The 23,539-nt window shown below is 37.6% G+C and overlaps 2 protein-coding genes across 2 annotated transcripts; both read left to right on the forward strand.

The window, feature by feature from the left end:
- The first annotated feature begins 280 nt into the window (after positions 1–280).
- Positions 281–14,850, forward strand: LOC115810325 (isoaspartyl peptidase/L-asparaginase). The gene is made up of 7 exons (XM_030772254.1): positions 281–322; positions 1,417–1,621; positions 2,924–3,066; positions 9,495–9,658; positions 12,306–12,424; positions 12,949–13,059; positions 14,639–14,850. Exons 2-7 carry the CDS (start codon positions 1,435–1,437, stop codon positions 14,848–14,850), a joined length of 936 nt encoding a protein of 311 aa, XP_030628114.1. The 5' UTR covers positions 281–322; positions 1,417–1,434.
- A 3,705-nt stretch (positions 14,851–18,555) lies between these two features.
- On the forward strand, positions 18,556–21,014 carry LOC115810008 (protein tyrosine phosphatase type IVA 1). The gene is made up of 6 exons (XM_030771903.1): positions 18,556–18,656; positions 19,234–19,719; positions 20,004–20,096; positions 20,316–20,446; positions 20,573–20,647; positions 20,881–21,014. Exons 2-6 carry the CDS (start codon positions 19,615–19,617, stop codon positions 20,996–20,998), a joined length of 522 nt encoding a protein of 173 aa, XP_030627763.1. The 5' UTR covers positions 18,556–18,656; positions 19,234–19,614; the 3' UTR covers positions 20,999–21,014.
- The last annotated feature ends 2,525 nt before the right edge of the window (positions 21,015–23,539 follow it).

Here is a 23,539-nt window from a genome sequence, read left to right on the forward strand (position 1 = left end):
TCCCACGAAAACAGTTTTATCCTTCTCGTGAGTACCTGCCTCATATAGGCTATTTAACACCAAATTCCCTGACAAATGCTATGGTACGATATGTCGGTTGAAAAGGCAGCTAACAAAAATTAACCAAACAGGATAAGAGGCTGAAAGCTCATACCTCGTTATTTTTGGGACTCGTTTTAAATTGTTGAAACAGCTGATACTGTTCTGACGATACTTCCTACTAGATAACCTTCTGTGTAGCTTATAAAATGCGGCTATCCCTCGGAGATCTGGATAACTTCATTAGCCAGCCCAAGCAAACTTTGCACCCTAAGCGAGCACAGTAAGTACCGGGGATTGTTACATACATATGTATAGATATATATATATATATATTTTTCTATCTATGATTATGTCGAAACTCAAAACTTGCTTATGAGATAACGTTGCGTTTTGATCGGTAACACAAGTCTCCAATTATGATTGAATGTTTGTCCTGCCGTTAGTGGGGTCTGCTTGCGTCGCTGTACTGTGAGTGCCACACAGAGTGAGTTTAGAAAAGCTGATTCGTAACAAGGGAGCTGTAGCATTAATGTTTATCTTTGGCAGCTTTTCAAAAGGAAATCAGACTCGCAATATCCCATAAGTCTAAATATTTGTCTGAGCGGCGTAAAAAGAATAGAATACAATTATGGTATTTGGATGTAATTCAGAGATAGCGCATGCAACTTGTATTCGGTTTTATCCACTCTTAAGACTGTCACTCTAGGAAAAGTACATTGTTTATGTTGTGACGGTACATTAAGACAGCATCGAAGTTCCTGTACTGTCAAATAGAAGTACCTCCCACTCGCAGTGGGAAAAGTGCAGTTTAACACATTATCCTTTGGAACCTGTGGGCTACCATGTTGCACACCTCTAATGAATTTTCTAATCCCTGTTTCATTTTAATAATTCACCAGATACATAACATAGCAGCAAAATTCATGACATATGAACACCTGTCGAAGTCTTATTCACAAAGTGGTAACTGTGGCGTAACTTAGAGACTGAGCTTGGTCAGTTTTCCTTGTGTTTAACACAAAGATTAGCTGATACTAAACAATACACATTCATAAATTTGTTGAAATAAGGTATACCTAGTAAAAAGCTAAAGTGTGCAATTATTGAAAAACCGTGAGAGTGGTCCTAGTCGAGTGAACCTGTTTTTCATGTCATCTTTCATTTCACTCCCCTTAATGGAGGAAGACGAAACATGACAGGCGCCTGACAACGATCTTGCTGTTAACAGTCTCTCCCCTTGTTGAGATGAGCTGTGAAAGCTACATTTCCCCCTAATGCATCAGCATAGGCCTCAGGGCCCTTTTTGGGAATTCGTTACACTCTCAGAAATGCATCTTTCTGTGACACTTCACAGTTGTATATTTATTTCTGCAGAGCTGCTGACACCTGAAAATGAAAACAGTGATTGTAGTGCACGGTGGAGCATGGGCCATTCCTGATGACATATCAAAAGCGTCTGTTGATGGAGTGAAGAACGCGGCTCGGGCCGGCAGTGTGATCCTCAGGAATGGAGGTAGTGCACTTGATGCTGTAGAAAAAGCTGTGAGGACCTTGGAGGATGACCCTGTTTTTGATGCAGGTTGGTGTCATTCAAACACAACACTCTTTATACAACATCAGTATCGCGTTAAAAAAGAGAGATTTGTTAGAAAGAATGTCAACGTGGTTTGATTAATCTTAAAATCCTTCGCCATCAATTATGCTGTGTTATCTGTGAGACTGAATTACCTTTGCTGTGGTCATGGGTTTTCTGTCACTAATTAAAATGAGAGTAAAACTTTATCACATCTAAAGGTTAGTCTGTCCTCACCTATTTTCATTTCTCTGCTGTAATCAGTGGGATATCCTTTGAAAATGAATTATTTTCAGACTTCATCTTAGCCAAGAGTAGGGCAGTATTTCACTGTACACCCCTGGTGCTTTGTTTTAATGATCATCCTGAGAGCAAAGTGAGAAGTTTTCAAGTAATCATCAGATTACACCAAGCCGGCAGGAGCAAAACAAGACACTTCATTAACGCACCCTGCTTGTCAAGATCCATCTCATTTGTGATGGCTAACTGCCATGGTAGGTGAAATGCCAGATCCTCTTTATACCAGAGTAGTGGAATCAGCACTTCATCAGGGGATAATTCTATACACTGTAGTAGCAAGGAGCAGAGACTGATCAATAGGCGCCTAATGCAGTCCTACTCAGAAAGGAGAAAGTCACACACACAAGTTTAGACAAAGAAAGAGAGCACATGTGGATGTTGGTAGCACTTTAGACAAATAAAAAAAGGAAGATAGTCCTATTTTTTTTTTTTTATCAAGAATCTAAAAAAAATGTAAGTTATCGAGTTGTCGCGTCAGATACAGTGGACAGAAGATTTTCTTTTAGATTTGTTTGAACCTCAAACCTTAAAGTTAAATGATAGTCTGTGGAGTTTTTCATGCATACACACATGCACTGCAGCTTACTATCTTTGTTGTAGTCTGTCATCCTGTAGCAATTAACTTTAACTATGGACTGGACAATGACCACAACAATGAGTATAAGTATGAAGTCTAACTTGAACCACCAAGACGACTGAATCTGTCATTTCATTTTGAAATGATAGTTGTTAGACTTGTGGTTCACAGCATGCCTAGTGTTGATAGAGTCTGTTCACCCTCCCATCGACTGGATGAAGTGTAAGATTTGAGTGAACCCCCCTCTGAGCTTGAGTAAAGGTCAGACTTAATTTTCACTCCTCTCTCCTGTGAGAAGATGGTTTAGAGTGAAGTGCAAGAGGAAAGAAACCATTGTAGAAAACAGTGAGTCAGAGGAAGAAGAGGAGGGAACATCCATTATCTGTCGAGTGAGAGTCTAAAAGCACATTGTTTTCTTTGTCTTACTTTAGGTCATGGTGCAGTGCTTAATACTAATGGAGAAGTGGAGTTGGATGCCATTATTATGGATGGAGGGACATTGGCTGCTGGAGCCGTGTCTTCAGTCAGAAACATTGCAAACCCTGTCACTCTGGCTCGAGCTGTGATGGAAAAGGTTTGTTTGGTATAGCTTCTTTGTTTTTATTTGTTTTTGTTTTGTTTTGTTTTTTTAATTTATTTTTCATACGTGTGCAGCTAGCTTTATATAACCTTGGTGGTTTTGTTGCATTTGATGAAACATTTGATGAGATCACTGGCTTGCTGATGCCAGTTACATTGTATTAACCCTTTTGATATCTCCTTTCAGTTAACATTATTTTTCAAATAAATAAATTAATGTGATAGTATGGGTTTTTTAAAAGAAATCGAGAGCTTTCTATCGAGAGTAAAAACATTAGGCCATTTACATGTGTTTAGAAGGTGTTGATGTGCTAATTGTACCAAGTGTAAATTATAAAGTCATACTGTTTACACCAAGTGCGACATAATTCAGAAAACTGTATTTTTGCCATAGTTTCTGTGTTCCTTGATGAACAACACATCTGAACATTGTTGATGTCCAAATTTCCACACGATCTGTTACAGAGCTGAAATTGGGGGACCAAATTAATTTTTGTGGTGTGCAGGTCACTATGAATATTCTCTCAATGTGACCAGTCAAAAAACTTGAGATACCAAGCACAAAATGTCTTTGTTAGAGCATTATGCATCATATTTGCTTGAAACGCAAACACTAGTTTGGTAATTTGCATATAAATACAAACTGTTGCCAAATAATTATTTGGAGTTGTATCTTTGTATGGCTATAAAATTAGAGTAAGATCATTTGTTTTTAAAAAATTTGCCAAGGCTCTGTTCAGGGAAAGAAACTGTTGCTCTATGTGCACTGAACAAGCTGTTCCAAGTGACTCCAAGTGAGTCCACACGTCTCTAATCGCCAGTATAGAGAGAATGAACTCTAATGATAATTCACATGCGCCTATGTCTACACAGTCAATCACATTCTGTGACACATAATGTATATTCAGCATGTATCTCATTTAACGTGTCATTCGAATTGCCTTAGTATTAAATTACATATAATTTTTCTGCCTGTCTATCAGCCGCAATAGCACGTATTTTGGAATGCAGAGAAAACACTGACATATCTGCATCAAGGTTTTCTCAAAGCACTTTGATCTCTGCTGTATCCTTGTCAAATATGAACATTGAAATAATACTCAATTTGGAGCTTATAATTTAAACAGAATACACATTTGAGCAGGGCTTTCCTCTGATTAATGCCATAGAAATCTGTATTTCACATATGCAACATTGCCTTAACTGCTTTCCACTGCCAGACATGATTGTATAGGTCCATGCTAGTTGCCATTAGCGAATACGGTATCAGGATACATTGCAAAAGCCTCTCTCATCTTTGTAGACTGAGTCTGCGGAAGTGTAATAGTTCCAATTTAATCTCCTACAACATCCAATTCCATTAGTAATTTTCATTTTGTAATTGACTTGCGGTGTTGCACAGCTGCTGTATTTCTATGTAGCCACTCCACTAGCAGTTCTTACGTGCTCTTTGATTTTGTGTGAGTATTTCAATTGCAAGTGTTTTCTCATCTTTTCTTTCATGTAACTTTCCTGATTATTGCACTAACCCGCAGGAAGATTAAGTATGTATAATATTACACAAACAGGCCAAACCGGTATGCTGTAGATGTGTGAAGTGTATGATGGAAGTAAAGGTCAAAATTGTCTTTTATTGTGTTCCTTTGCTAACTCATCAATAGACAGTTTGTTTGGGGTCCTGTCATAAATTACTTTGAAGTACACTAGACACTCCATTTTTGAAATGACATTGAACTGATTGAGTGTCTTTACCTGCAAGTACTGTGCTTTGTGTCAGATCCACTTACTAATCAACACTTACCCATATCCTATTACTCCTCATACGACGCTTCTAACCCTACCTCCATGCCGAGTCTAAAAAGCGTCCTATTAACACTGTTTTCTTTGTAGCAGGTTCACATGAACTCATGTGATGCAATAAATGAATAGATGAAGAAATAAAATATACATACCCAACAATGAGACATAGCGACTTTAGCTTGAGTGGCTTTTGTTATTAGTCTAAATAGTATGGTGTTGTGGATTTGTTTATGTTTGATAATATTTAAGTAGCTATGTGTTCACTTACACTTAGTTTCATGGTCTTCAGCAACATGGACATTAATGTGCTTTACCTGCTAGTTGGGTACGTCTTAGGATTTATCATTGTCATTTAATCCAACAGATGTCTATGTGTAAATTGGGGAATTCCCTTTTCCACCTCATTGTTCTGTTGCATGCTTAGTTTCCTTGTAACTTTTGAATTCTTGAGCTGTGACAAGGCTTGTCAGTCTGCCTTACTGAGATGGTATAAAAGCGGAAGAACATGTCTGAGAAGAACAGTCCACAAGTCAAATGAAAAATGACAGTGTAGACAGAGCAAACCCTGGAAACTACATTCTGTCCACTCGTTATGCTTCATTTCCTCAAGTGCACTTTGTTCACTGTCCATAACAGTGTAAAAGACAAAATCTGCAAACATCAAATATAAAAGATATATTCTCACTAAGCATTATGCTTAAATTAATTTGAGATCATTTCAAATGTTTTTGTGTCATTCTATCTTGAGGTTTACTCTTAGATTCACCCTCAGAGGTCTATAGGTACAGATCAATCCATTTTTGAGGTTATCCACAGGTGTGTGCTGTCAGGCAGTTCAGAATATGCTGTACCAAAAAGGGGGCTATAATTTCTTGGGGTTTCCAAAATGTTTTGCCATCTCAAAATTCCAGTAATGTAATTGGCCACAAGCAATGCCAAGGCAATGCATTTAACTGTTAAGTTAGCTTCTGCCCTTTCTATCCTGTGCTCAAATGCACCAGCTTGTTCAGTGTGGTGCTCCAGTGGGAGAGAAATGAGAATTATACCCCCCACCCCTCCACCCCCTCCACCTTATGGTCTGTGAATGTGTTTTTGTTTCATCTCTATTCCCTGTCCTGTACGTTTAATTTTGGAGCATCAGGGAAAGGTGTCAACAAATAATTTGTGATAGTTATTTATTGTTTTTGTGGTGTAACGTTAAGGGACTAGCGAGAGGTTACCATGGCAATTTTTAAAGGGCTTCAGTCTGTCATTGAGCAATGCTGTGGAATGCATAGCCTCAATGGGCCAAATTAGATGCCACTTAAATGGCAATAGATCAACACTTAAGCACAGCTATGGGTCCCCTGTGTGATTTGTGAACCTGACTATGATACGATTATATAAAAGTAGAAAGGCTTTTATATGTATTTGTTATATTCAGAACAGGAAATGTTGTCTGTAAGTTTTCATCAGGAAGTGCTGTGCTGTGCAATGAGCATGGCTCTCTTATTTCACTCAGAGTGTCAGGATTAATGTAATGGCACATGCCTCCTAATAAAAGTCTAACCCTTCAAACTGTCTTTTTGATGCTTAAACATAATAGCCTCAAATGGTGTTGGTTGCTTGACTAAACTTGATGGTTTGGCATTAGACTGTTCTGCACCTACTGTGTTCCACGGCGAGTCGCAGGAATGTTACCAGCTGAACAAAGGCAAGACTTACTTTGAATCAAACAGTTAAGACTTTTCTTTTTTAAGTGTCAGAGCTATTATTAGAGGATAATTAGTTCAGTGACTTAGTAGTGAAGATAGGTGATCTCGCTTATTAGCTGAGTTCACCACTGTAGATTAACAACTTCCTGTAGTACAAGGTTTTCAGATATTTCATATCTTTAATCGCTTTTCCTTTTAAAAGCTCAAATGAAACTGTAGATTTTCACATCTGGAGAAAATATTTTCTATTTGCGTGCTGATGTCATATGACCTATGAAATGGAGTTAATGTAAACCTCTTCTGTCACCTTATCAATGCATGAACTGTTGGAGAATACAGACACTAGCGCATGTTAGCACTTACATAAAAAACGCATTGTATATTTGCATATGTTTAAGCCAGCTCCCCATATGACATTCACAGTGGAAGAAAATGATAAAAGCACTATGTTTTAATATCTGCTCTCACTAAGACTGCCCTACATTTGAGTGGTGCTCTTTGAAGATCTTACAATGAAAAACAGAAGCTGATCAGCATCCGAATCCATATTTCATGAAAACGCATTACATTTAAAAAAAAAAAAAAATCTTTTAGCATGTGAAATATGGTGTGAACTTCAAAGTTAAGATGTGATATTAAGGATATGATGTTAACTTCAAAGCTAAAAATGATAGCGTACCTCAGTCAGACTGGATTTTTGATTGCCTGTAAAGCTTTAACATGCCGTCCTTTTTTCTGCAACTTTGAAATGATTCGGTGATAAGGGAATCAATGGAGGCTGATTTTCGGATTGATTTCAATCAGCAGTCTTTTTAATGTGAAAATTGAAGTCTGATAGCATGATATCTCTCCTTTGACATATTGCAAAGTTATTTTTTTTCTTGGTCCCACTAAGTGAGAATCTAGAATGGAGATAGGCTAGTTCATTGCATTTCTCTGAGACAATCATGGAAAAATGGTGAAGAGATATTCCAGTTACAATGAAACATTATTATCAGGTAAAATGTGGATCGCTAGCCTGCTTTGCAATCTTGGTATTCTTCCAAGTAAAGCTTTTGTTGTCATTTAAAAGTCAGGAATCGTGGCTGAGGTGAAGGTCTAATACAAAAGATTAAAGCCTCGTTGAGATACTGTGTTTCAGAATTGCATCTGAAGATGGCAGTTTTTGCCTGTTTTCAATACTGGAAGCAGCACAGGAGACGGATGGACAAAATATTTAAACTCTTGTTATAATGTCGGGAAATGAATTGAAGCAACGCTTTTATTATAATGATTTCAAACTGACTTTTGGTGGTATGAACAATGTACTATTTTATGGCATGTTATTGATTGTATAGTATGGATTGTATAGTATAATGATCTACCTACAGCTGTTTATTTTTGGTAGAGTGAATTGAAAACCTCCTTTTCTTGCCTAAGCTGTAATTCATTTTTGCTGAAATGCAGGGGTAACCCACTTACATGTCTGAGGTGGCAAGAGAAACCTTTGGAGGGTTTTTTATTCCCCCTACTCTTTACCTCACAGCTTCACCTTGCAACTGAGTAGACAGACAAGAAGCAAAGGTGCAAGATATCAGGAGAATTGATTAGCTGCAGCACCTGTCCCGAGTGCCCCAAAAGCCCTTGGCTTTGCTTTAGATTGGCAGATCCGTTTAATAGCTAACATTAAAAATTCATCAGGGCATGATCAATGCAGCAATCGAGCTTCACTGAGCTCATGTTTTCTCTGTGATGTAAAGTGTGCTCCAGGAAAAACAACGTTGATACCCATGTTAATATTTTACAGTATTGCGAGTGTAGTTATAATCTGATTCATTTTAACTGTGCAAAGAGAAGAAAAAACTGTGGACAGAGCAGTGCTTACCTATGACTAGATCCGCTGCAAACCTGTATGTTGTACAGAGTAGGTTTCTGAAATGTAAGCATTCCATTCATATGTATCCAATGCTTATAAATATTAATTTAAATACCATTTGCTTAAGTGTTTTATTTGAATGGTTTTTAAAAATATTTTAGTGCATTTAACCTGTGAAAATGTAATGGAATTTTGTGCATGATATCTTTGTCTCGCTTCGATTGTTATGCATGAAGTCTTTGATTGGACCAAATAAGTATAGAAGATGCAGCTAAGGCAAACAGAGGGTAGAAGACTCTTGTTGACATTGTTTAGATGATTTATTTTTATGTTAGAAAAAAACTATGTTAGAAAAACTATGTGGTTACAAATGTTTCATGGCCTCTATTGTATTGTGTCTCTAAGATGCTTGGCAGGGTTGCATGGTTGTGCTAACAATGAGGCAAACTCTAAGGTCCTTTTGCTCTGTTCTATTTATCTTTATGTTCTGATGATAGAATATTGCTGTGATATTCGCCCGCATTGTGGAGAAGACTCACTGTTATTACCACATATGGTGAAAATCCATTACAACTCACATTATACAGGTCATGCAATATTGTTTTAATTCTCATGGGATACTGAAGGTATGTTTTCTCTCTGTCTCGAATAACCTAATGTCACTGGTGCTAGAAATGTTAGCTGTCAATGGAAAGTCTTTGGTGTTTTGTAGTACTTTAATGATAGTGATTTACACTGAAATCTGGAGAAAGTCAAAAGACAGCTTTGGGAATAAGTTGTTTTCTGTTACTCATGCTGCCAGAGGAATGTGAATTACACTGTGAATGTGTATCTCTCTGAATGTGAATTTCAGATGCAACATTTTCAAGACAAGAAATGTATCTGATAAGAATATTTCTTTTCTGAGGAAACTTCATTTGCTCGCACTCTCTATCAGACGTGCGAGCACAAGGTCAAGGTGATACATCCTTCTTAGTTCCTTAGATCATTCAACTGTGTGAGAGAGCTAATGACTTTCTTTTTTTTTTTTTTTTTGGTTTGTTTTTGGTCCTCTTTAACATGGCTTGGACACAGACCGACCACGTCATGTTGACTGATAGAGGGGCTAACCTGTTTGCAGAGAGCATTGGCTTTCCTTCAACCGCTACAGATGCTTTGGTGACAGAGAATGAGAGAAAAGAATGGGAGAAATTTAAGAAATATATAGTTGGTGTGAAAGAGCTGTTCAACCCTAAATGGTAAGAAAAACCAATTTCTGTACTGTAAATTAATGTTCAGTAATCATCAGAAAATCACAAAGGAGTATTTTCAAAGTTTACAACTTATATATTTTTGGTTGTCCTTTGTACAGTTTAATATTGTATTGTCCCTTTTGTTTATATCCTACAGCATGTAACTACAGTAGGGGCTAGAAATCGTATGGATTCAACACCAGAAAATTAAAAACTCAGGAGTTTTAATCTGTGGATGTTTTTAACCCCACACATGATCCTTTCAATTCGGCCCTCTTGGCCTTCCCCACAAGGTCTTGTGATTCATGAGGTTTGTGGCCATAAAGCTTTATGCGCCTCCCAAATGAAAAATCTTTTAGGAGGGAGGATGGCTTCTGAAATGCTTATAGCACATGGGCTGCGTTTGAAAAGCCATATGGAGGTGTGTGTAACACCTGTCACACTAACGCCAGCTTTTCCCCCAAAAAACATTCAGAGAGGGCAGCCAGGGGTCTGGCTGCAGCAGAAAGTGCCGTGTTGTCACCTTTCCTTTTTGCAGAGCTGAAAGCTGAAGAGCAAAGTAGCCAAGGCCGTGGCAGGGTGTAACCTCAGCCCCCGGTGGGAGCCAGTAAAAATAGTACACTGGAGGTGCTAAGTGACAGTTGGCTGAGCTACAGCCTTTCATCCCTCCCTGCTGTGGCTTCATTATTGATGGCCTCCCATTGCTCGGTCCATGGCCCAGTCTCCCTGTCTTTAATTCAGAACCCACGCAACTCAATTACCTTCTCCCTTCATTTAGGACCATTTTACAGCAGCCCTTTGTCCAGTTTTATTAGCCCAAGTCGTATATAACAACAGGTACAGTGGTAACACTTTGTGCACTTTTCACAGGAAGAACTCTAGACAGATTATAATAGCGTACTTGTATGTGATAGTAATGATATTAAAATTCCCTCCCCATATTTCCTTGATCTCTGCTTCGGAAGGACCGCTGACAGACACTTGGTAACTTAAAAAAATTAGGAAGGCTAAGAACTTTCAATTTATTGAAACTTGAATTACTTTACTGATATAATGCAAATTCAATTCAATTCAAATCATTGTAATTGTGCCATGGTTCTGTATGATTTTGGACTATACACTGGTTACAGTCAGCCTTTTGATGGGACAACTTGGGTAAATTGTGACATAAATGTACATTGTAATTACTATTGATGAGATATAGCTATCAATTTTTCCTTAGTATAGACTTACAAACATTTAGCTTCAGGATTGTTTTGTATTTGAATATTTGTCACTCAACAGAGAAAAGAAGTATTTTATCTTGTATCTTAACTATATCTGCATGGTCCATTACATTATTCGTAGACATCAAAAGATTTACTACATAGCTTACTACAGACTTTTTAGACCTGAAATACAGTCCACCATCAAACACCTCTTAAACGTTGTTTTCGCCTGGGTCGATGAGGCAGATCCAGCCATCAGTAGTGATTTAAAAAAGCAATCAGCTGCCTGTCAAAAATGATTGATGTGTCGCTTTAGGAACCTGTCGAGGTGATTCCTCCCCAACTGGGTCAGACAAATATTCCCTGTGAGGAATCTGTTTGTTCACCCATTCCCCTGAGACCATGCTTTCTCAGCTTTTTTTCAACTTACCCTTGATTTATCCTGTACCAGCATAGCTCAAAACTCATAAAATGCTGGGGTTTTTTTTGTTTTGTTTTTTTGTTTGTTTTCATCGCTGGTGTTGATCCAACCATGGTTTTGTCAAATGACAGGAGTGTTGTCCATGACTGTGCGCGTATCTCTGGACTCGAGTTTCTCTTTCAGCAGATTCTACTGGCTTATTATCAGCAAAGGCTGATGCCTGATGTATTACTGGAGAATTCTGTAACCAATTCACTTTTATGTCCTACATCATTTGTTGCCTGACATTTCCTTCAACACCTATCATTGTGGCCCAGTTTGTGTTAAACTTCAGTGAGTGTTTATTAGCGCTGTGCTTGACCTCTGTGTGACCTCTCTCAAACAAGTAACGCTCTAGTGCAAAGGCAGAGATTTAAAAGCATTTCTCCTCGCTCCTCTGCTCTGGCAACAGACAGATGGTTATGGGTCAGTTGCAGGTATGTGTATTACCTCAAGGGCAGTTTGTGGCAGCTATTAGCGAGGTACACTGCCTCTCTGGATCCATTTCTGTCAGTAGCTACATTACAGTGTATTTCCCAGACAACTCAATGCAGGGAGGGAAAAAATATGTGGAGTGACTCAATTGAAAGCATGGGAATAATCTTTTTAAAATGAAATTTAAAGCAATTAATCTAGTGGATCATAAACTTTTTTTTCGATGTGAAGGAGAAATGAGGCAAGCACGCCTGATCAGGCTATGAGCCAGGGGTAGGATTAACAATTTAAGCAATTTAATAAATTAACTCTTCGAGTATGGTGAGAGTTTTTGATTCAGAACCTGACATTATTCCTTTATTGCTGATTTACAGGACATGTTCCTGTTAGGGCAAAATGTAGAGTGAGTGTTGGACATAGCTTTTGATCCAGAAATTGACTTAATTTGATCAATTATGGGGATATGATGCTTTTGGAGCAGAATGTAGAATGTTTGTTTGGAAGAGTTTTCAATTCAGAATTGGACTTCATGTGTTTATTACTATTCTAGGGGACATGATACAGTTGGCGCAGTAGCTCTGGACTCACTTGGCAATGTTGCATGTGCCACTTCTACTGGGGGAATCCGAAACAAAATGGTGGGCAGGGTTGGAGATTCACCTATTATAGGTAAGCTTCTTTTTTGTTTAGTAATAGTTGATATATTTATATTTTGATTATTTTGACTGACTGTGTTGCACTTTGCAAAATTTATATTACTGCTTTGTAGTAGTGACAGATTGCATATTATATTATGTTGCCATCTATTTAACAGGTATAGTATATCCCTCTCTCTCTCTCTCTCTCTCTCTCTCTATATATATATATATATATATAATATACACATTTCTACATATACATTTTTATAATATCTATCTATCCATCTATCTATCTATCTATCTATCTATCTATCTATCTATCTATCTATCTATCTATCTATCTATCTATCTATCTATTTATCTATCTATTTGTGAGCATGTTTAGTAAATGCAATATGAGCTATTTTGATAATGCATCAGTGTTGTCTGGAAGACATATGACTATGTCATGTAGCCATGTAATTTTACTGCAGTTTTTCTATGAACAAGTTCAGCGTTGAAGGTTACATTTATCTGCTATGTAAACAGTATCTGCTATTGCTGCTTTGGAAACAGGAGCAGGTGGGTATGCAGATAATCGCAGTGGAGCTGTGTCCTGTACTGGCCATGGAGAAGCTATTCTCAAAGTCACCTTAGCCAGGCTCATCCTCTTTCACATGGAGCAAGGTAATGTTCTCTCTTCTCTTATTCTGTTTTCTAATGTTTTCTCTTCTCTTATTCTGTTTTCACCCTTGCCTTTTATGTGTTTGTATGAGTGTCTGTGTTGTGTGTGTGTGTGTGTGTGTGTGTGTGTGTGTGTGTGTGTGTGTGTGTTGAACACATAAGCAACAAGTGCCGACTTGGCTGAGATATTTCAAATGCTAATTAATTAAAAAGAGCTTGCAGTATTTTAACACTGGAAATGTTTAACCTAAAGGCATTGATTTAAATGATTGTGCAGGCATTAATATAATAGTACCTTTTTTTAATAATAGTAAGCAATGAATCTAAACATTGCGATCCAATACATAATATTCTGCTAGATTAATGTAACACATGCATCGCACTAGTTCCGTATTAGTTTAATTTCATTATCCATAGGCCGATTTCAGTTGTCTTTGAGAAAGACATCTATCTATCAGTCTATCTGTCTGTCTGTCTGTCTGTCCATCCGTCCGTCCGTCCATCCGTCCGTAACTTCTGCAGCTCTTGTTCACAAGAAAGAATCTGACAGCCTGATACTTCAGAATAATAACCTCACTGTTCTCTTTAAAACCTTTCTTCACTGCTGAAGATTGCTTCTTTCTCTTCTGTGTTCAGCTATTGTTACCATGTTGCTGATACAGAAATTTTTTTGTGGATAACCAATTCTCTGTGATGATTCTTTGTACCTGACAATAAAATCAGAGTTTTATTTTGTAACCATGCTGAATTAATGCAAACAGTATGAAGATCTGACACTACTATTGCCAATCATTTTAATTGGGAATACAAGAGGATAGGGAGGCTGTGCAGCCTTCAGCAGCAGTTTGACAATAATGAGGCAATGTCTGTGGAGAGGTCAGCAGGCTACTGTTTGCTTCACAGTACTTTGGTAATGACTGGGAGAACTGGCAAGGGTGGCTCCTGTGTTTTTGTTCACTTGGTTCATGTTTTTCTTGTCAGTTGGTCCTCCCATGGTAACAGCACAGCTCTCTGGAGTTTTAACTGGTTTAATGGTTGTATTAAGGAAGAAACTCTAAAGCATGGATTGCTAAAGGTCTCAAAAGTATTACCTACTACCTTAACAATGTGTTCATCTTTGAGAGAAACCAATTTACAGTAGATAAGAAAAATAAGCGAGATTGCTCTGACAAAGACAAATATCTGGGTCTGTGTGTACTATATATCATTCTCAGGGACTTTTTTTCCCTTCACAATGCTGTTCAGGGGATAATGACTGGATAAAGTTTAGGGCCGGTTTTGGAATGCAGGATGTCTGTTGTGTGTTGTGTCTTATTCCTGTTTAATGAGTGGCTGATTCAGATGCAGGGGAAGCATTGCCAAGGTACAATATAATGGGAGCAACATGAATATAAAACAAAGCAACAAAGCACATTGTAAAACAACGCTGTGTTTTTCACTGAACGTGCAAGTTTTACATGTTCAGATGGCTAATGTATGAGGGTATCTGCCAATGTAATTGCACACTATGTATTCTCATAAGTCCAGTCTATTACAGACTCTGCTCAATGCTAGACCTCTTTTATCCTGTGATTTGACACAGGTAAGACGGCCAGAGAGGCAGCCCTGACCTCTTTGCAGTACATGGTCGAGCGGGTCAATGGTGGTGGAGGGGCTATAGTGGTCTCCCCCACAGGGGACTGGGCTGCCAAATTCAACACTGAGAGAATGGCCTGGGCTGCAGTGGAGGGTGAAGTCCTGAGCTATGGCTTAAATCCACAAGAAGATTGCAAGGAAACTTTTCAGTCAAAATGAGTATATACATTCCTGTGAATTTTTTTTTAACTTTTTTTTTTTTCCAGTTTTAACACATCTCATGAAATGAAATAATCATGGTTCCATCTTTTGATACATTTGGACCAATTAATATGAATGTTAACCTATAATGCCAGTGTAAGAGTTCCAATTAATTACTTTGTTGTTATAACACTGAATGTCAGTACAGATGTAAAATTGAATTCAAATCTGGTTTTTGAGATTTTGTTAAACTAGAATTATGAAAATGTGGCAAGCTATTTTTCGATGGTAGAAAAAATTTATTACACTAATAATTGTATTGTTAAACAAATTTTTGTTGTTGTATTTTTTTTTTACCATGATCTAAATTTAATAGATCTAAAAAGGCATCAGAATGATGACAGACCGCCACATTTACGATTTGTGAATTAGAAGTATCAAATTTTAAATGGCATTACTGTATGAATTGTGCTACTAAAATTGTATTTGAAAAATATTATTATGATTGCAACATCAAATGTGAAAGTGTAGTTGTTGAAATGATTAGTGGCATACCAAAGTAAGAAATAGTTTGGATGTTAATTGAAAGCTAACATCAAAAGTCTTCTGTGGTGTCAGGCTGGTAATAGACCAGCTAATTAACTTGGGAAGAGAAGGAAACAAACAGAGCTGCATAATCATTACTCCTGCTAATACATAAAAGAAACACATATTCACACTGAACATTAATTCTCAGAGTACCTTTAATAGTGTTGTGGGAAACATTTTTGATACTGTTATCTTTTAATCTTCATCGAGTTTTAACATTTATGGTTAAAAATTTAAGATAGTTCACATCTGTGCTGTCGGTTTGTCTGCATTACTGCTTAGAGAATTCATACCACATGCAGGGACTAAACCACTGTTTCTCAAATCCGGCCCTGAGGAACTGGGGTCCTGCTTGTATTTGCCTTCAGCTCATGCTCAAAGCCCATTTAGACCTGAGGAATATATGTGTGTACTCTTCAGTTTATCAGAGTCCCCGCTGGCTGATTGACATTAAAATAGCAGAAGAATGAAATCTAAGCTCTTGTACTGTATTTTCTGAGCCCTGGACTATGGCATGAATGATATCTCTGTAAATATGTAAATAATTCCAAAAGCATAGAGGTACAGTTTTTATTTTTGTTCTACTTCACTGAAAACAGATATTTTCTCCCCAAGGTACTCTACAATAGGAAAACACTGGAAACTTTTTTCTTTCATTTTGGTTCTAAAAGGCTTCTTTATAATGAATCCCCCCCTACTGTGGATGGTATAGTTTGCAAAGCAATTAACATTTGGAGGAGTTTTTGATCAGGAGAAAGTGAGTTAGAGAAAAAAAAAAAAGCTCCTGCTCCTGGAAGATCCAGTCGTATCTGAACAGTGTGAGGAAAGTAGATCAAAGCCATGCTCAGTTTGCCGAAACAATATGTACTCACCAGTGAGCAAGATAAAGAGCACGCAACTCATCTGAGGTGTAAACAACATACAAAACAAACACTTGAAATGAAAAATGAAAAATAAACAATCCCCACAGGACAGTAAGTCCATGAGCAGGATTGCCATTTTATCACAATGGGTAAAATGCCCCAGGACATAAATAAATGTTTTTGCATTTTTGCAACTGTAACTCCATTGGCTTGTTTTGACCATCACAAAGTAATGACTGAATGTGACATTTTTTGTTATTGTTGTTTGAGCCTTTTCTTTTATTCACAGAATTGACCAAGTAAATCCTCCCAGCTATCTTCTTGATCTAAATGCGTTTTTTTCATTTTATTTAGGGTCAGAAGAAATGGACAAGAGTATTATAATTTCATTACTATCTATTTTCAGTTAAAATGTAAGAGATGTTAGAAATTAAATTCAGTAAAATGTGTCTAATGAATAATGTAGCACTCCATACTTATACGTTTAGTATCTGTTCATCATTTATCACCTACCCTTAACTGGGTATTGTAATAAATTAAACTTTGTTGTTTGGACAGGAACATAGCAACGAAATATAAAATGCTACATAAAATTGCATAAAATGCTGATTTTATCCATTAATTGCCGGGTCATATTCTGAATTGATTAAAAATAAAATGGATCGTATTGTTAAATTGATGGCCCACACAGAGTTTTGCTGCTGCAATACTCTTTCAGTGTGCCTATATTTCTGATAAATGTAATTTTTTCTTCTGTTGTCAGGGTCATTAGTTATTGATTGAATTTGCTGCTTTTCTTTGAACTGCATCCATGACCAAAAAATGCCTGTTTTTCTTTGTCTGTGTTTCCACCTAGTGTACATAGTATGGTATTGCAACAAACAAATCACACGATGGGCAGAGTGTACCTGTAGACGTTAAAAAGTACTTTATCACTAAACACCATTTACTAAATACAGTTTTGTAACAACACCTGGTAATTAGTTTTTTTACCACAACATCATTACTCAAATTGTTGAAATGGAGTCCAATAAGGTACCCTCAGCCTAAGACTCATCCGTCTGTCTGCTTTGGCTAAGTGTGTGTATCCACTCACTATCTCAATGACAAAAGTAGCTCTATGACAGGTAACATCATAAAGCTGTGAAATAAATACTTAGCTTTAAACAAGCAGACCCTACTCCATTACTTCATTAGTCTAAAAGTAGCCTACTCACTGTCTGAAAAATACAATGATTTAAAATGACATAGAACTCCTGTTAATCACTGTATATTAGGACTTAAGGCCCTGAAGTAATTTAAAGGATGAAGCAGCATCTTATCACTCACCTCACCAAAGACAATATTCTGTCATCTTTGAGGGAAGAGAGCCTAAATATTGACACTACTACCTAATAGATATTGTCAAAGCTCTGCATTCAAAATATCTCAAGTAGTCACCAATGAGAAGGAGGTCTCCTGAAAATAGATAGATTGGTTTCACACCTGTCAGTGGACTAAAAGTGTTTTAAGGAATTTTTAACTTGTGTATGGACTGAAATCAGGATGATAATGAAAGACAGTGATGATACAAGGTGAGAGGGGTCCAGCCCCATAGCTGAGTGCACTATAAGGATTCTCTAGGCAATTGTTCACCGGCAGTCAAGTAAGCACATTCAGATAAAGCATATCACAAGAGTGCCTCTTCATACATGTTCTGTAATCACCAAATTAGTGTTAGGACTGTACACGGTATACCGTATATCCTTTACTTTGTTGTGGTTCTCCGACTCTCCATTGTGCGTGTTCCTTTTTGATTGACAGTCCCTCAAGCTCTGATAGCCGGGGTTATTCACTCTGATATGAATAGAACTCTTCGATTACCATGGAAACGTGACCCGTTTGTCTGGAAAGTCAGGTTGACATGGGTTTGGCCAACAAAAATGAAAGTCCTACCTGAGGGGATCAAAAGAGAAAAGTAAACGTAATAGCACAACTTGCCTTGTAGTACTACAGATATTTTCTCTGTTAGTAAAAGTGGAGAACGTCATAGCCTTATTTCACTAATTCAGTTGCCAACTGCCATTTGCCGGAGGGACTTTGATATATATATATATATATATATACAACCAAGTCCCTCCGGCAAATGGCATGTACACACACACACACCGACACTACGTCCTCCAGCACAGCAGGTGGCGATGATCAATAACAACTGAAAATATTGCAAAGAGGGAGAATTAAATGAGGTCACAGCTTCGATGCGTACAAATCCGTCACCAAATCGGCAAGGTGTCGTAGCGTGGTGTGTGTAGTTCAAATCGACTTGTCGTTTGGCGCTTTTTGAGAACCGCCTGTATGATTAACCTGCAATCAATGAGTAAGCACACCCCTGTAAGTAACTTTACTCACAATTTTATCATTTTCTCATCGAAAATGCAGTTTGCTCGCATTTAATGTTATGTCGGGCAAGTTGTGACCTGGCCTATTTTTCTTCTCAGAGGGGCTGGATGCCGCTTCACGCCGGTTTTCATCTAGCTCGGCTCAGCTTTTGGTGTCAGGTCAATAGATAAAAAATGAATACTTGATGAAATAATGATGATTTGTTAAATTATTTGTCTGGTTGAGTGTATTTAGATTTTCAAACATTAATTGTTTCAAACATCAATTAATCGTGTTCATTTTGTGTTCACGTACAAAAAATACCTACGTCTGTTTATTCATAAATAGGCCGGATTCTTCACCTGTTCGCTAAATCTAAAGTACAAATGCTTGAGATCTTATTTTTGTGTAAGAATTCAGCTAGAGATACAATATGACTGGTAGCCTAGACTCCGAACATTTTGGAGTGGACAGCTTTTGACATGATTTTCGCCACCATACGTAACGTGGATGTCTGATTTTAATGATGACGCGTTACGTGCCCTTGTAGATTTTATAAGAACTTATTGAATTCGTTTGTCTGTTTCAGCACTTTTGTGGTGTTCTTGGTCGCACATTTATGGAGTTTCTCAAGGGGAGTGGAGACTACTGCCAGGCACAGCACGACGTTTGTGCAGACAAGTGAACGAAGCTCCAGTGTTTAAAGAGCGAGTCCAGAGAGGAGTTGCGATTCTCTTTGTGGGAAAACAGCATCGACTAGACAGTCAAGTTCAGGAGAGCTCACCTCACTACGACGGACAGCATCTCTTTGGTGTTATTGACACAGTTTGGCTGTGGGAAATTAATTCACATTGCCCCGCAGTTTCTTTTTTGAATATAACTGCAATCCTTTGTAGGGCATTATAACATCATCTTACACTAGAGAACTCCCTCCCACGTTTCCATTTCATTTGAAAGAACAAACGTCAGCATGGCTCGTATGAACCGCCCGGCCCCTGTGGAAATCATGTACAAGAGTATGCGTTTTCTCATCACTCACAACCCCACCAACATCACGCTTAAAAAGTTCATTGAAGTAAGTCCAGTTTTCTCACAAACCCCTCAAATACAGAAAGTGTACTTAACACATCAGAAAATAAATAGTTTTAAGTTGTTCCCATGCATGTATTTTCCTCAAAATCAACTGAAAGTACACTTTTTGAAAGGGAGATGGATCTCCTTCCTCTTGATCAGAACATAGCAGTTTTTTATTCAACTCCTGTGTGCTTGCTATAGTTGGTATGTGATAAAGTAGGCCTATGCTGTTTTTGAAACAGTATGCTATAGTTGGTCTGTGAAAGTATGCTCTTTTTGAAACAGGAGTTAAAGAAGTATGGTGTGAAGACTCTTGTTAGGGTGTGTGAAGCCACCTATGACGCTTCTGTGGTGGAGAGAGAGGGGATTCAAGTTTTGGTAAGGAAATGTACATAATGTAGCCTTTACACTAACATGTGTCCCTGATTCTGTAAGCATTACTGACATAAATGCTTGGATATGTTTTGTTTTGAATCCCTAGGGGTTTCATTATGTGTTTTGATCACATTTAATGACACAGGTATCAGTCGATAGGAAGTTGGGTATACATTGCTCTTTACATGTTGATGTGTAACAACTTCATGTATCTTTTGTTAGGACTGGCCATTTGATGATGGAGCTCCTCCATCCAAACAGATTGTCGATGATTGGCTGAATCTCCTCAGGGTAAAGTTTCACAAGGAGGCTGGCTGCTGTGTGGCTGTCCACTGTGTAGCTGGACTTGGAAGGTCTGTGTATGAGCAGATGAATAATGTATATTTTTTTGAGCTTCCAACATGAAACCCTCTTCACTTTGGTTAACGTAAACTAAAGCAGCTATTTGTTAAATTTAATATTTTTTCCTCACTCCAAAGAGCCCCTGTCCTAGTTGCCCTTGCCTTGATTGAAAGAGGGATGAAGTATGAAGATGCTGTCCAGTTCATTCGACAGTAAGTTCTCCCTCAGTGCATTTGATAGGACATTCGGTAATATATTAGGGATGAGGAAGGGTAGAAATAAAAACTTTTCAAGAGTTTGTCTCAGGGTTTGAGGATTTATTTGGGGGTGAAGTTGTATAAAGATTCTGATAGAAGTTAAAAGGAATTCCTACTCTAACACAGAAACAAGCCTGTTGCACTATAATTGGTTGACCTTATCTACTGAATACAATCTTTTCAATCAGGAAACGAAGAGGAGCGTTCAACAGCAAGCAGCTTCTGTATTTGGAGAGATATCGTCCAAAGATGCGGCTGAGATTCAAAGACTCAAATTTTTATCGTTACACGTGCTGCATTCAATAAATTATGTATTGTTTTCTTTGGTGTAACATACTTAGTATTCTTTGTACCAGATGAAAATGCATGCTCATCAAGGCTTTTGTTATAAGAACTCAATAGGAAATAATCCCCACTGAATCTCTCAAATGTTGTTTTACTCTACCAGTTGTTGGTATGTTGGTGTTGATGAATTAATTATTGCTGTAGAGATGTGTTCAGTCTACTTAAAAATGTTCTTGTATGACTGTGCAGTTTTCACCCCAGTCATTCATGGACAAAACACTGAAACACTGAGCTAGAAAAGAAAGGTAAAAACAAACACACAAACAAAAAACCCCAGTGTGCTTTATTTGGGCAGCAGTAGCTGAATCTCTTGCATCAGGATCATAGACCACAAATGCCAAAAAGTGAAGAGAGCACAGATATAATGCTCCATAAGCCAAAATTCAGTATTCAAACTTAGTCCAACTCACCTTGCAAATGACTAGTCTAATATGCAGCACCTGCGTAGACTTACATTGTGGATAATTATTTTCAGTGCCTATGTACACAGTGTTTTCATGGATGGCTTGTTACCTCTCCCCAAAAGGAAACTGCGACAATGATATTTGGGCATACTTCAAAGGTCTTTTACTGCTTTTATGGAAGAGAACAGCTACCCCTGATTTTCTCTCCTTCCCTTCTGCGCATTTGTATTCAAGTTAAGTTCTTTATTGATCACATCTACACTAGGAACAGTGAGCAGTGAAATTCAAATCCATCTTATACACACACACTAGGAGCAGGAGCAGTGGGTAGCTGCAATACCGTGCCCATGGAGCAGTTGGGGGGTTGAGTGCCTTGCTCAAGCGCACTTCAGCCATGGATGTTGAGGGAAGGGAAAGTGCTGTTCATTCACTCCCCCTGCCTGCGACCTTTCGGTCAGGAGCCTGCTTCTCTAACCTTTACGCCACGGCTGTCCCCAAGGCTAACACACAGATTTTCTCCTTCACTTTTCCCGTCTACGTTAGCTAAAGCAGTATTTAAAGTGATCTTTACTGTATTTTTCTTTGAGTCATCTGTTATTGCATTTATTGGTTATTAATTTGATTTTGCTGTAGTTTTGCTCATGGTTATGTGCGAAATTTAGATATCATATTAATTTGGTAGTTTCTGCAATAATATGCACTCGAGTGTTCCTTTTAAAATGATCACTTCATGCATAAATTTCATGAACTGAATCGCAAACATTTTTTTCTTCTATCTTGTATCCTTCATGTTAGCAATATTCCCTAGATTATCAATGTTACCTAGTCTTTACCAGCTTGATATACTTGGCCACAATATTTAACAAGAGGAAAGGAAGTTGCTCAAGGTGTTGCTAATCAGTAATCTAATTTATAGCATCTGATCATATATTTTATAACTCCCTAATGCAGTGTATAGTTATAATTATATCCTTAATATATTTGATAATAAACAACCTTTTACTGGTATTTCTATTAATACATTTGTGTGCTGGTTTCCTCAATGTGCAACACCAATGCTAAATCCAAGCACATTCTGCTTCTGATTCAGAAGATAAAACAGACCCTTGCAGAAAATAATAGTGACCAACGGTTCACCAGTAGTGAAACACTGAATGGTTTCTCTCTGTCCAGTTATTAATAATACCAAGGCTTTGTTCTACATAATGTGGTCTGTTGTGTCTCTACTGTGGGCATCCTGTCTAAGAAAGCACACTTCAAATAATATTTCCCTTTGCTACTTTTTAGCAAATAGTTTTCGTCTTGACTGTCTTTTGTACTGTTACACAGGATTTCTCCTTTAGTTTGTATGTTCCTGTCCACATTTGTTCCTTCTCTCAACTTTTCTGTAACTGATTAAGTGTCAGTCCTTGTTTTGCTTGAAAGTGATATTGTTGATATTTTTATAGCTTGTCTTGATTTACATAGTATATAATTGTTTCACTGGGGTATGAAAATGAAATTTAACTAAGACCTTGGGCCATTTACAATGTGCATGCATAATATGGTAAACAAACAATAAAGAGTTATCAAAGTCTCATTATGTGTAATCATTGTTGGGTAACTTGTATGTCTTCCCTGCACCTTCTGATAATGCTGCTAGTAATATCTCTAACACATGAGGCACATGATGTTGAAGATGCCAGTTCAAGAGACAACGCATGGGCATATGTTTTGCATATGTAGTCCCCCTAGAACAGATATTCATAATTTTTGCCGCTTCATTTGACTTAATTAAAAACCAAATTAAATGAAATTAAAATGCATCAAAATTTTGCTGTCAGTAACTAAAATAAAAAGTATGTGGGTGCTGGGACCTTTCTATTTTCTCCAGCACTTTAATTAATTAGTGACCACATTCCTGCCAAATTGATATTTGATTGCACCATCAATTGTATTACACAACGAATTACGAGTTAATTACGTTAGGCACAATTATAACTCGGTGCTGTTTTCAAATAACCTCTTACTAAATATGGTGGAATATATTTACTCTATAAAGCGTGATTATTCTTGCTAGTCATCGTATATTTTGATCAAAAATACTTTTGTCCGTAAA

The sequence above is a fragment of the Chanos chanos genome, chromosome 4, assembly GCF_902362185.1.
Source record: "Chanos chanos chromosome 4, fChaCha1.1, whole genome shotgun sequence".
Lineage (NCBI taxonomy): Eukaryota > Metazoa > Chordata > Actinopteri > Gonorynchiformes > Chanidae > Chanos > Chanos chanos.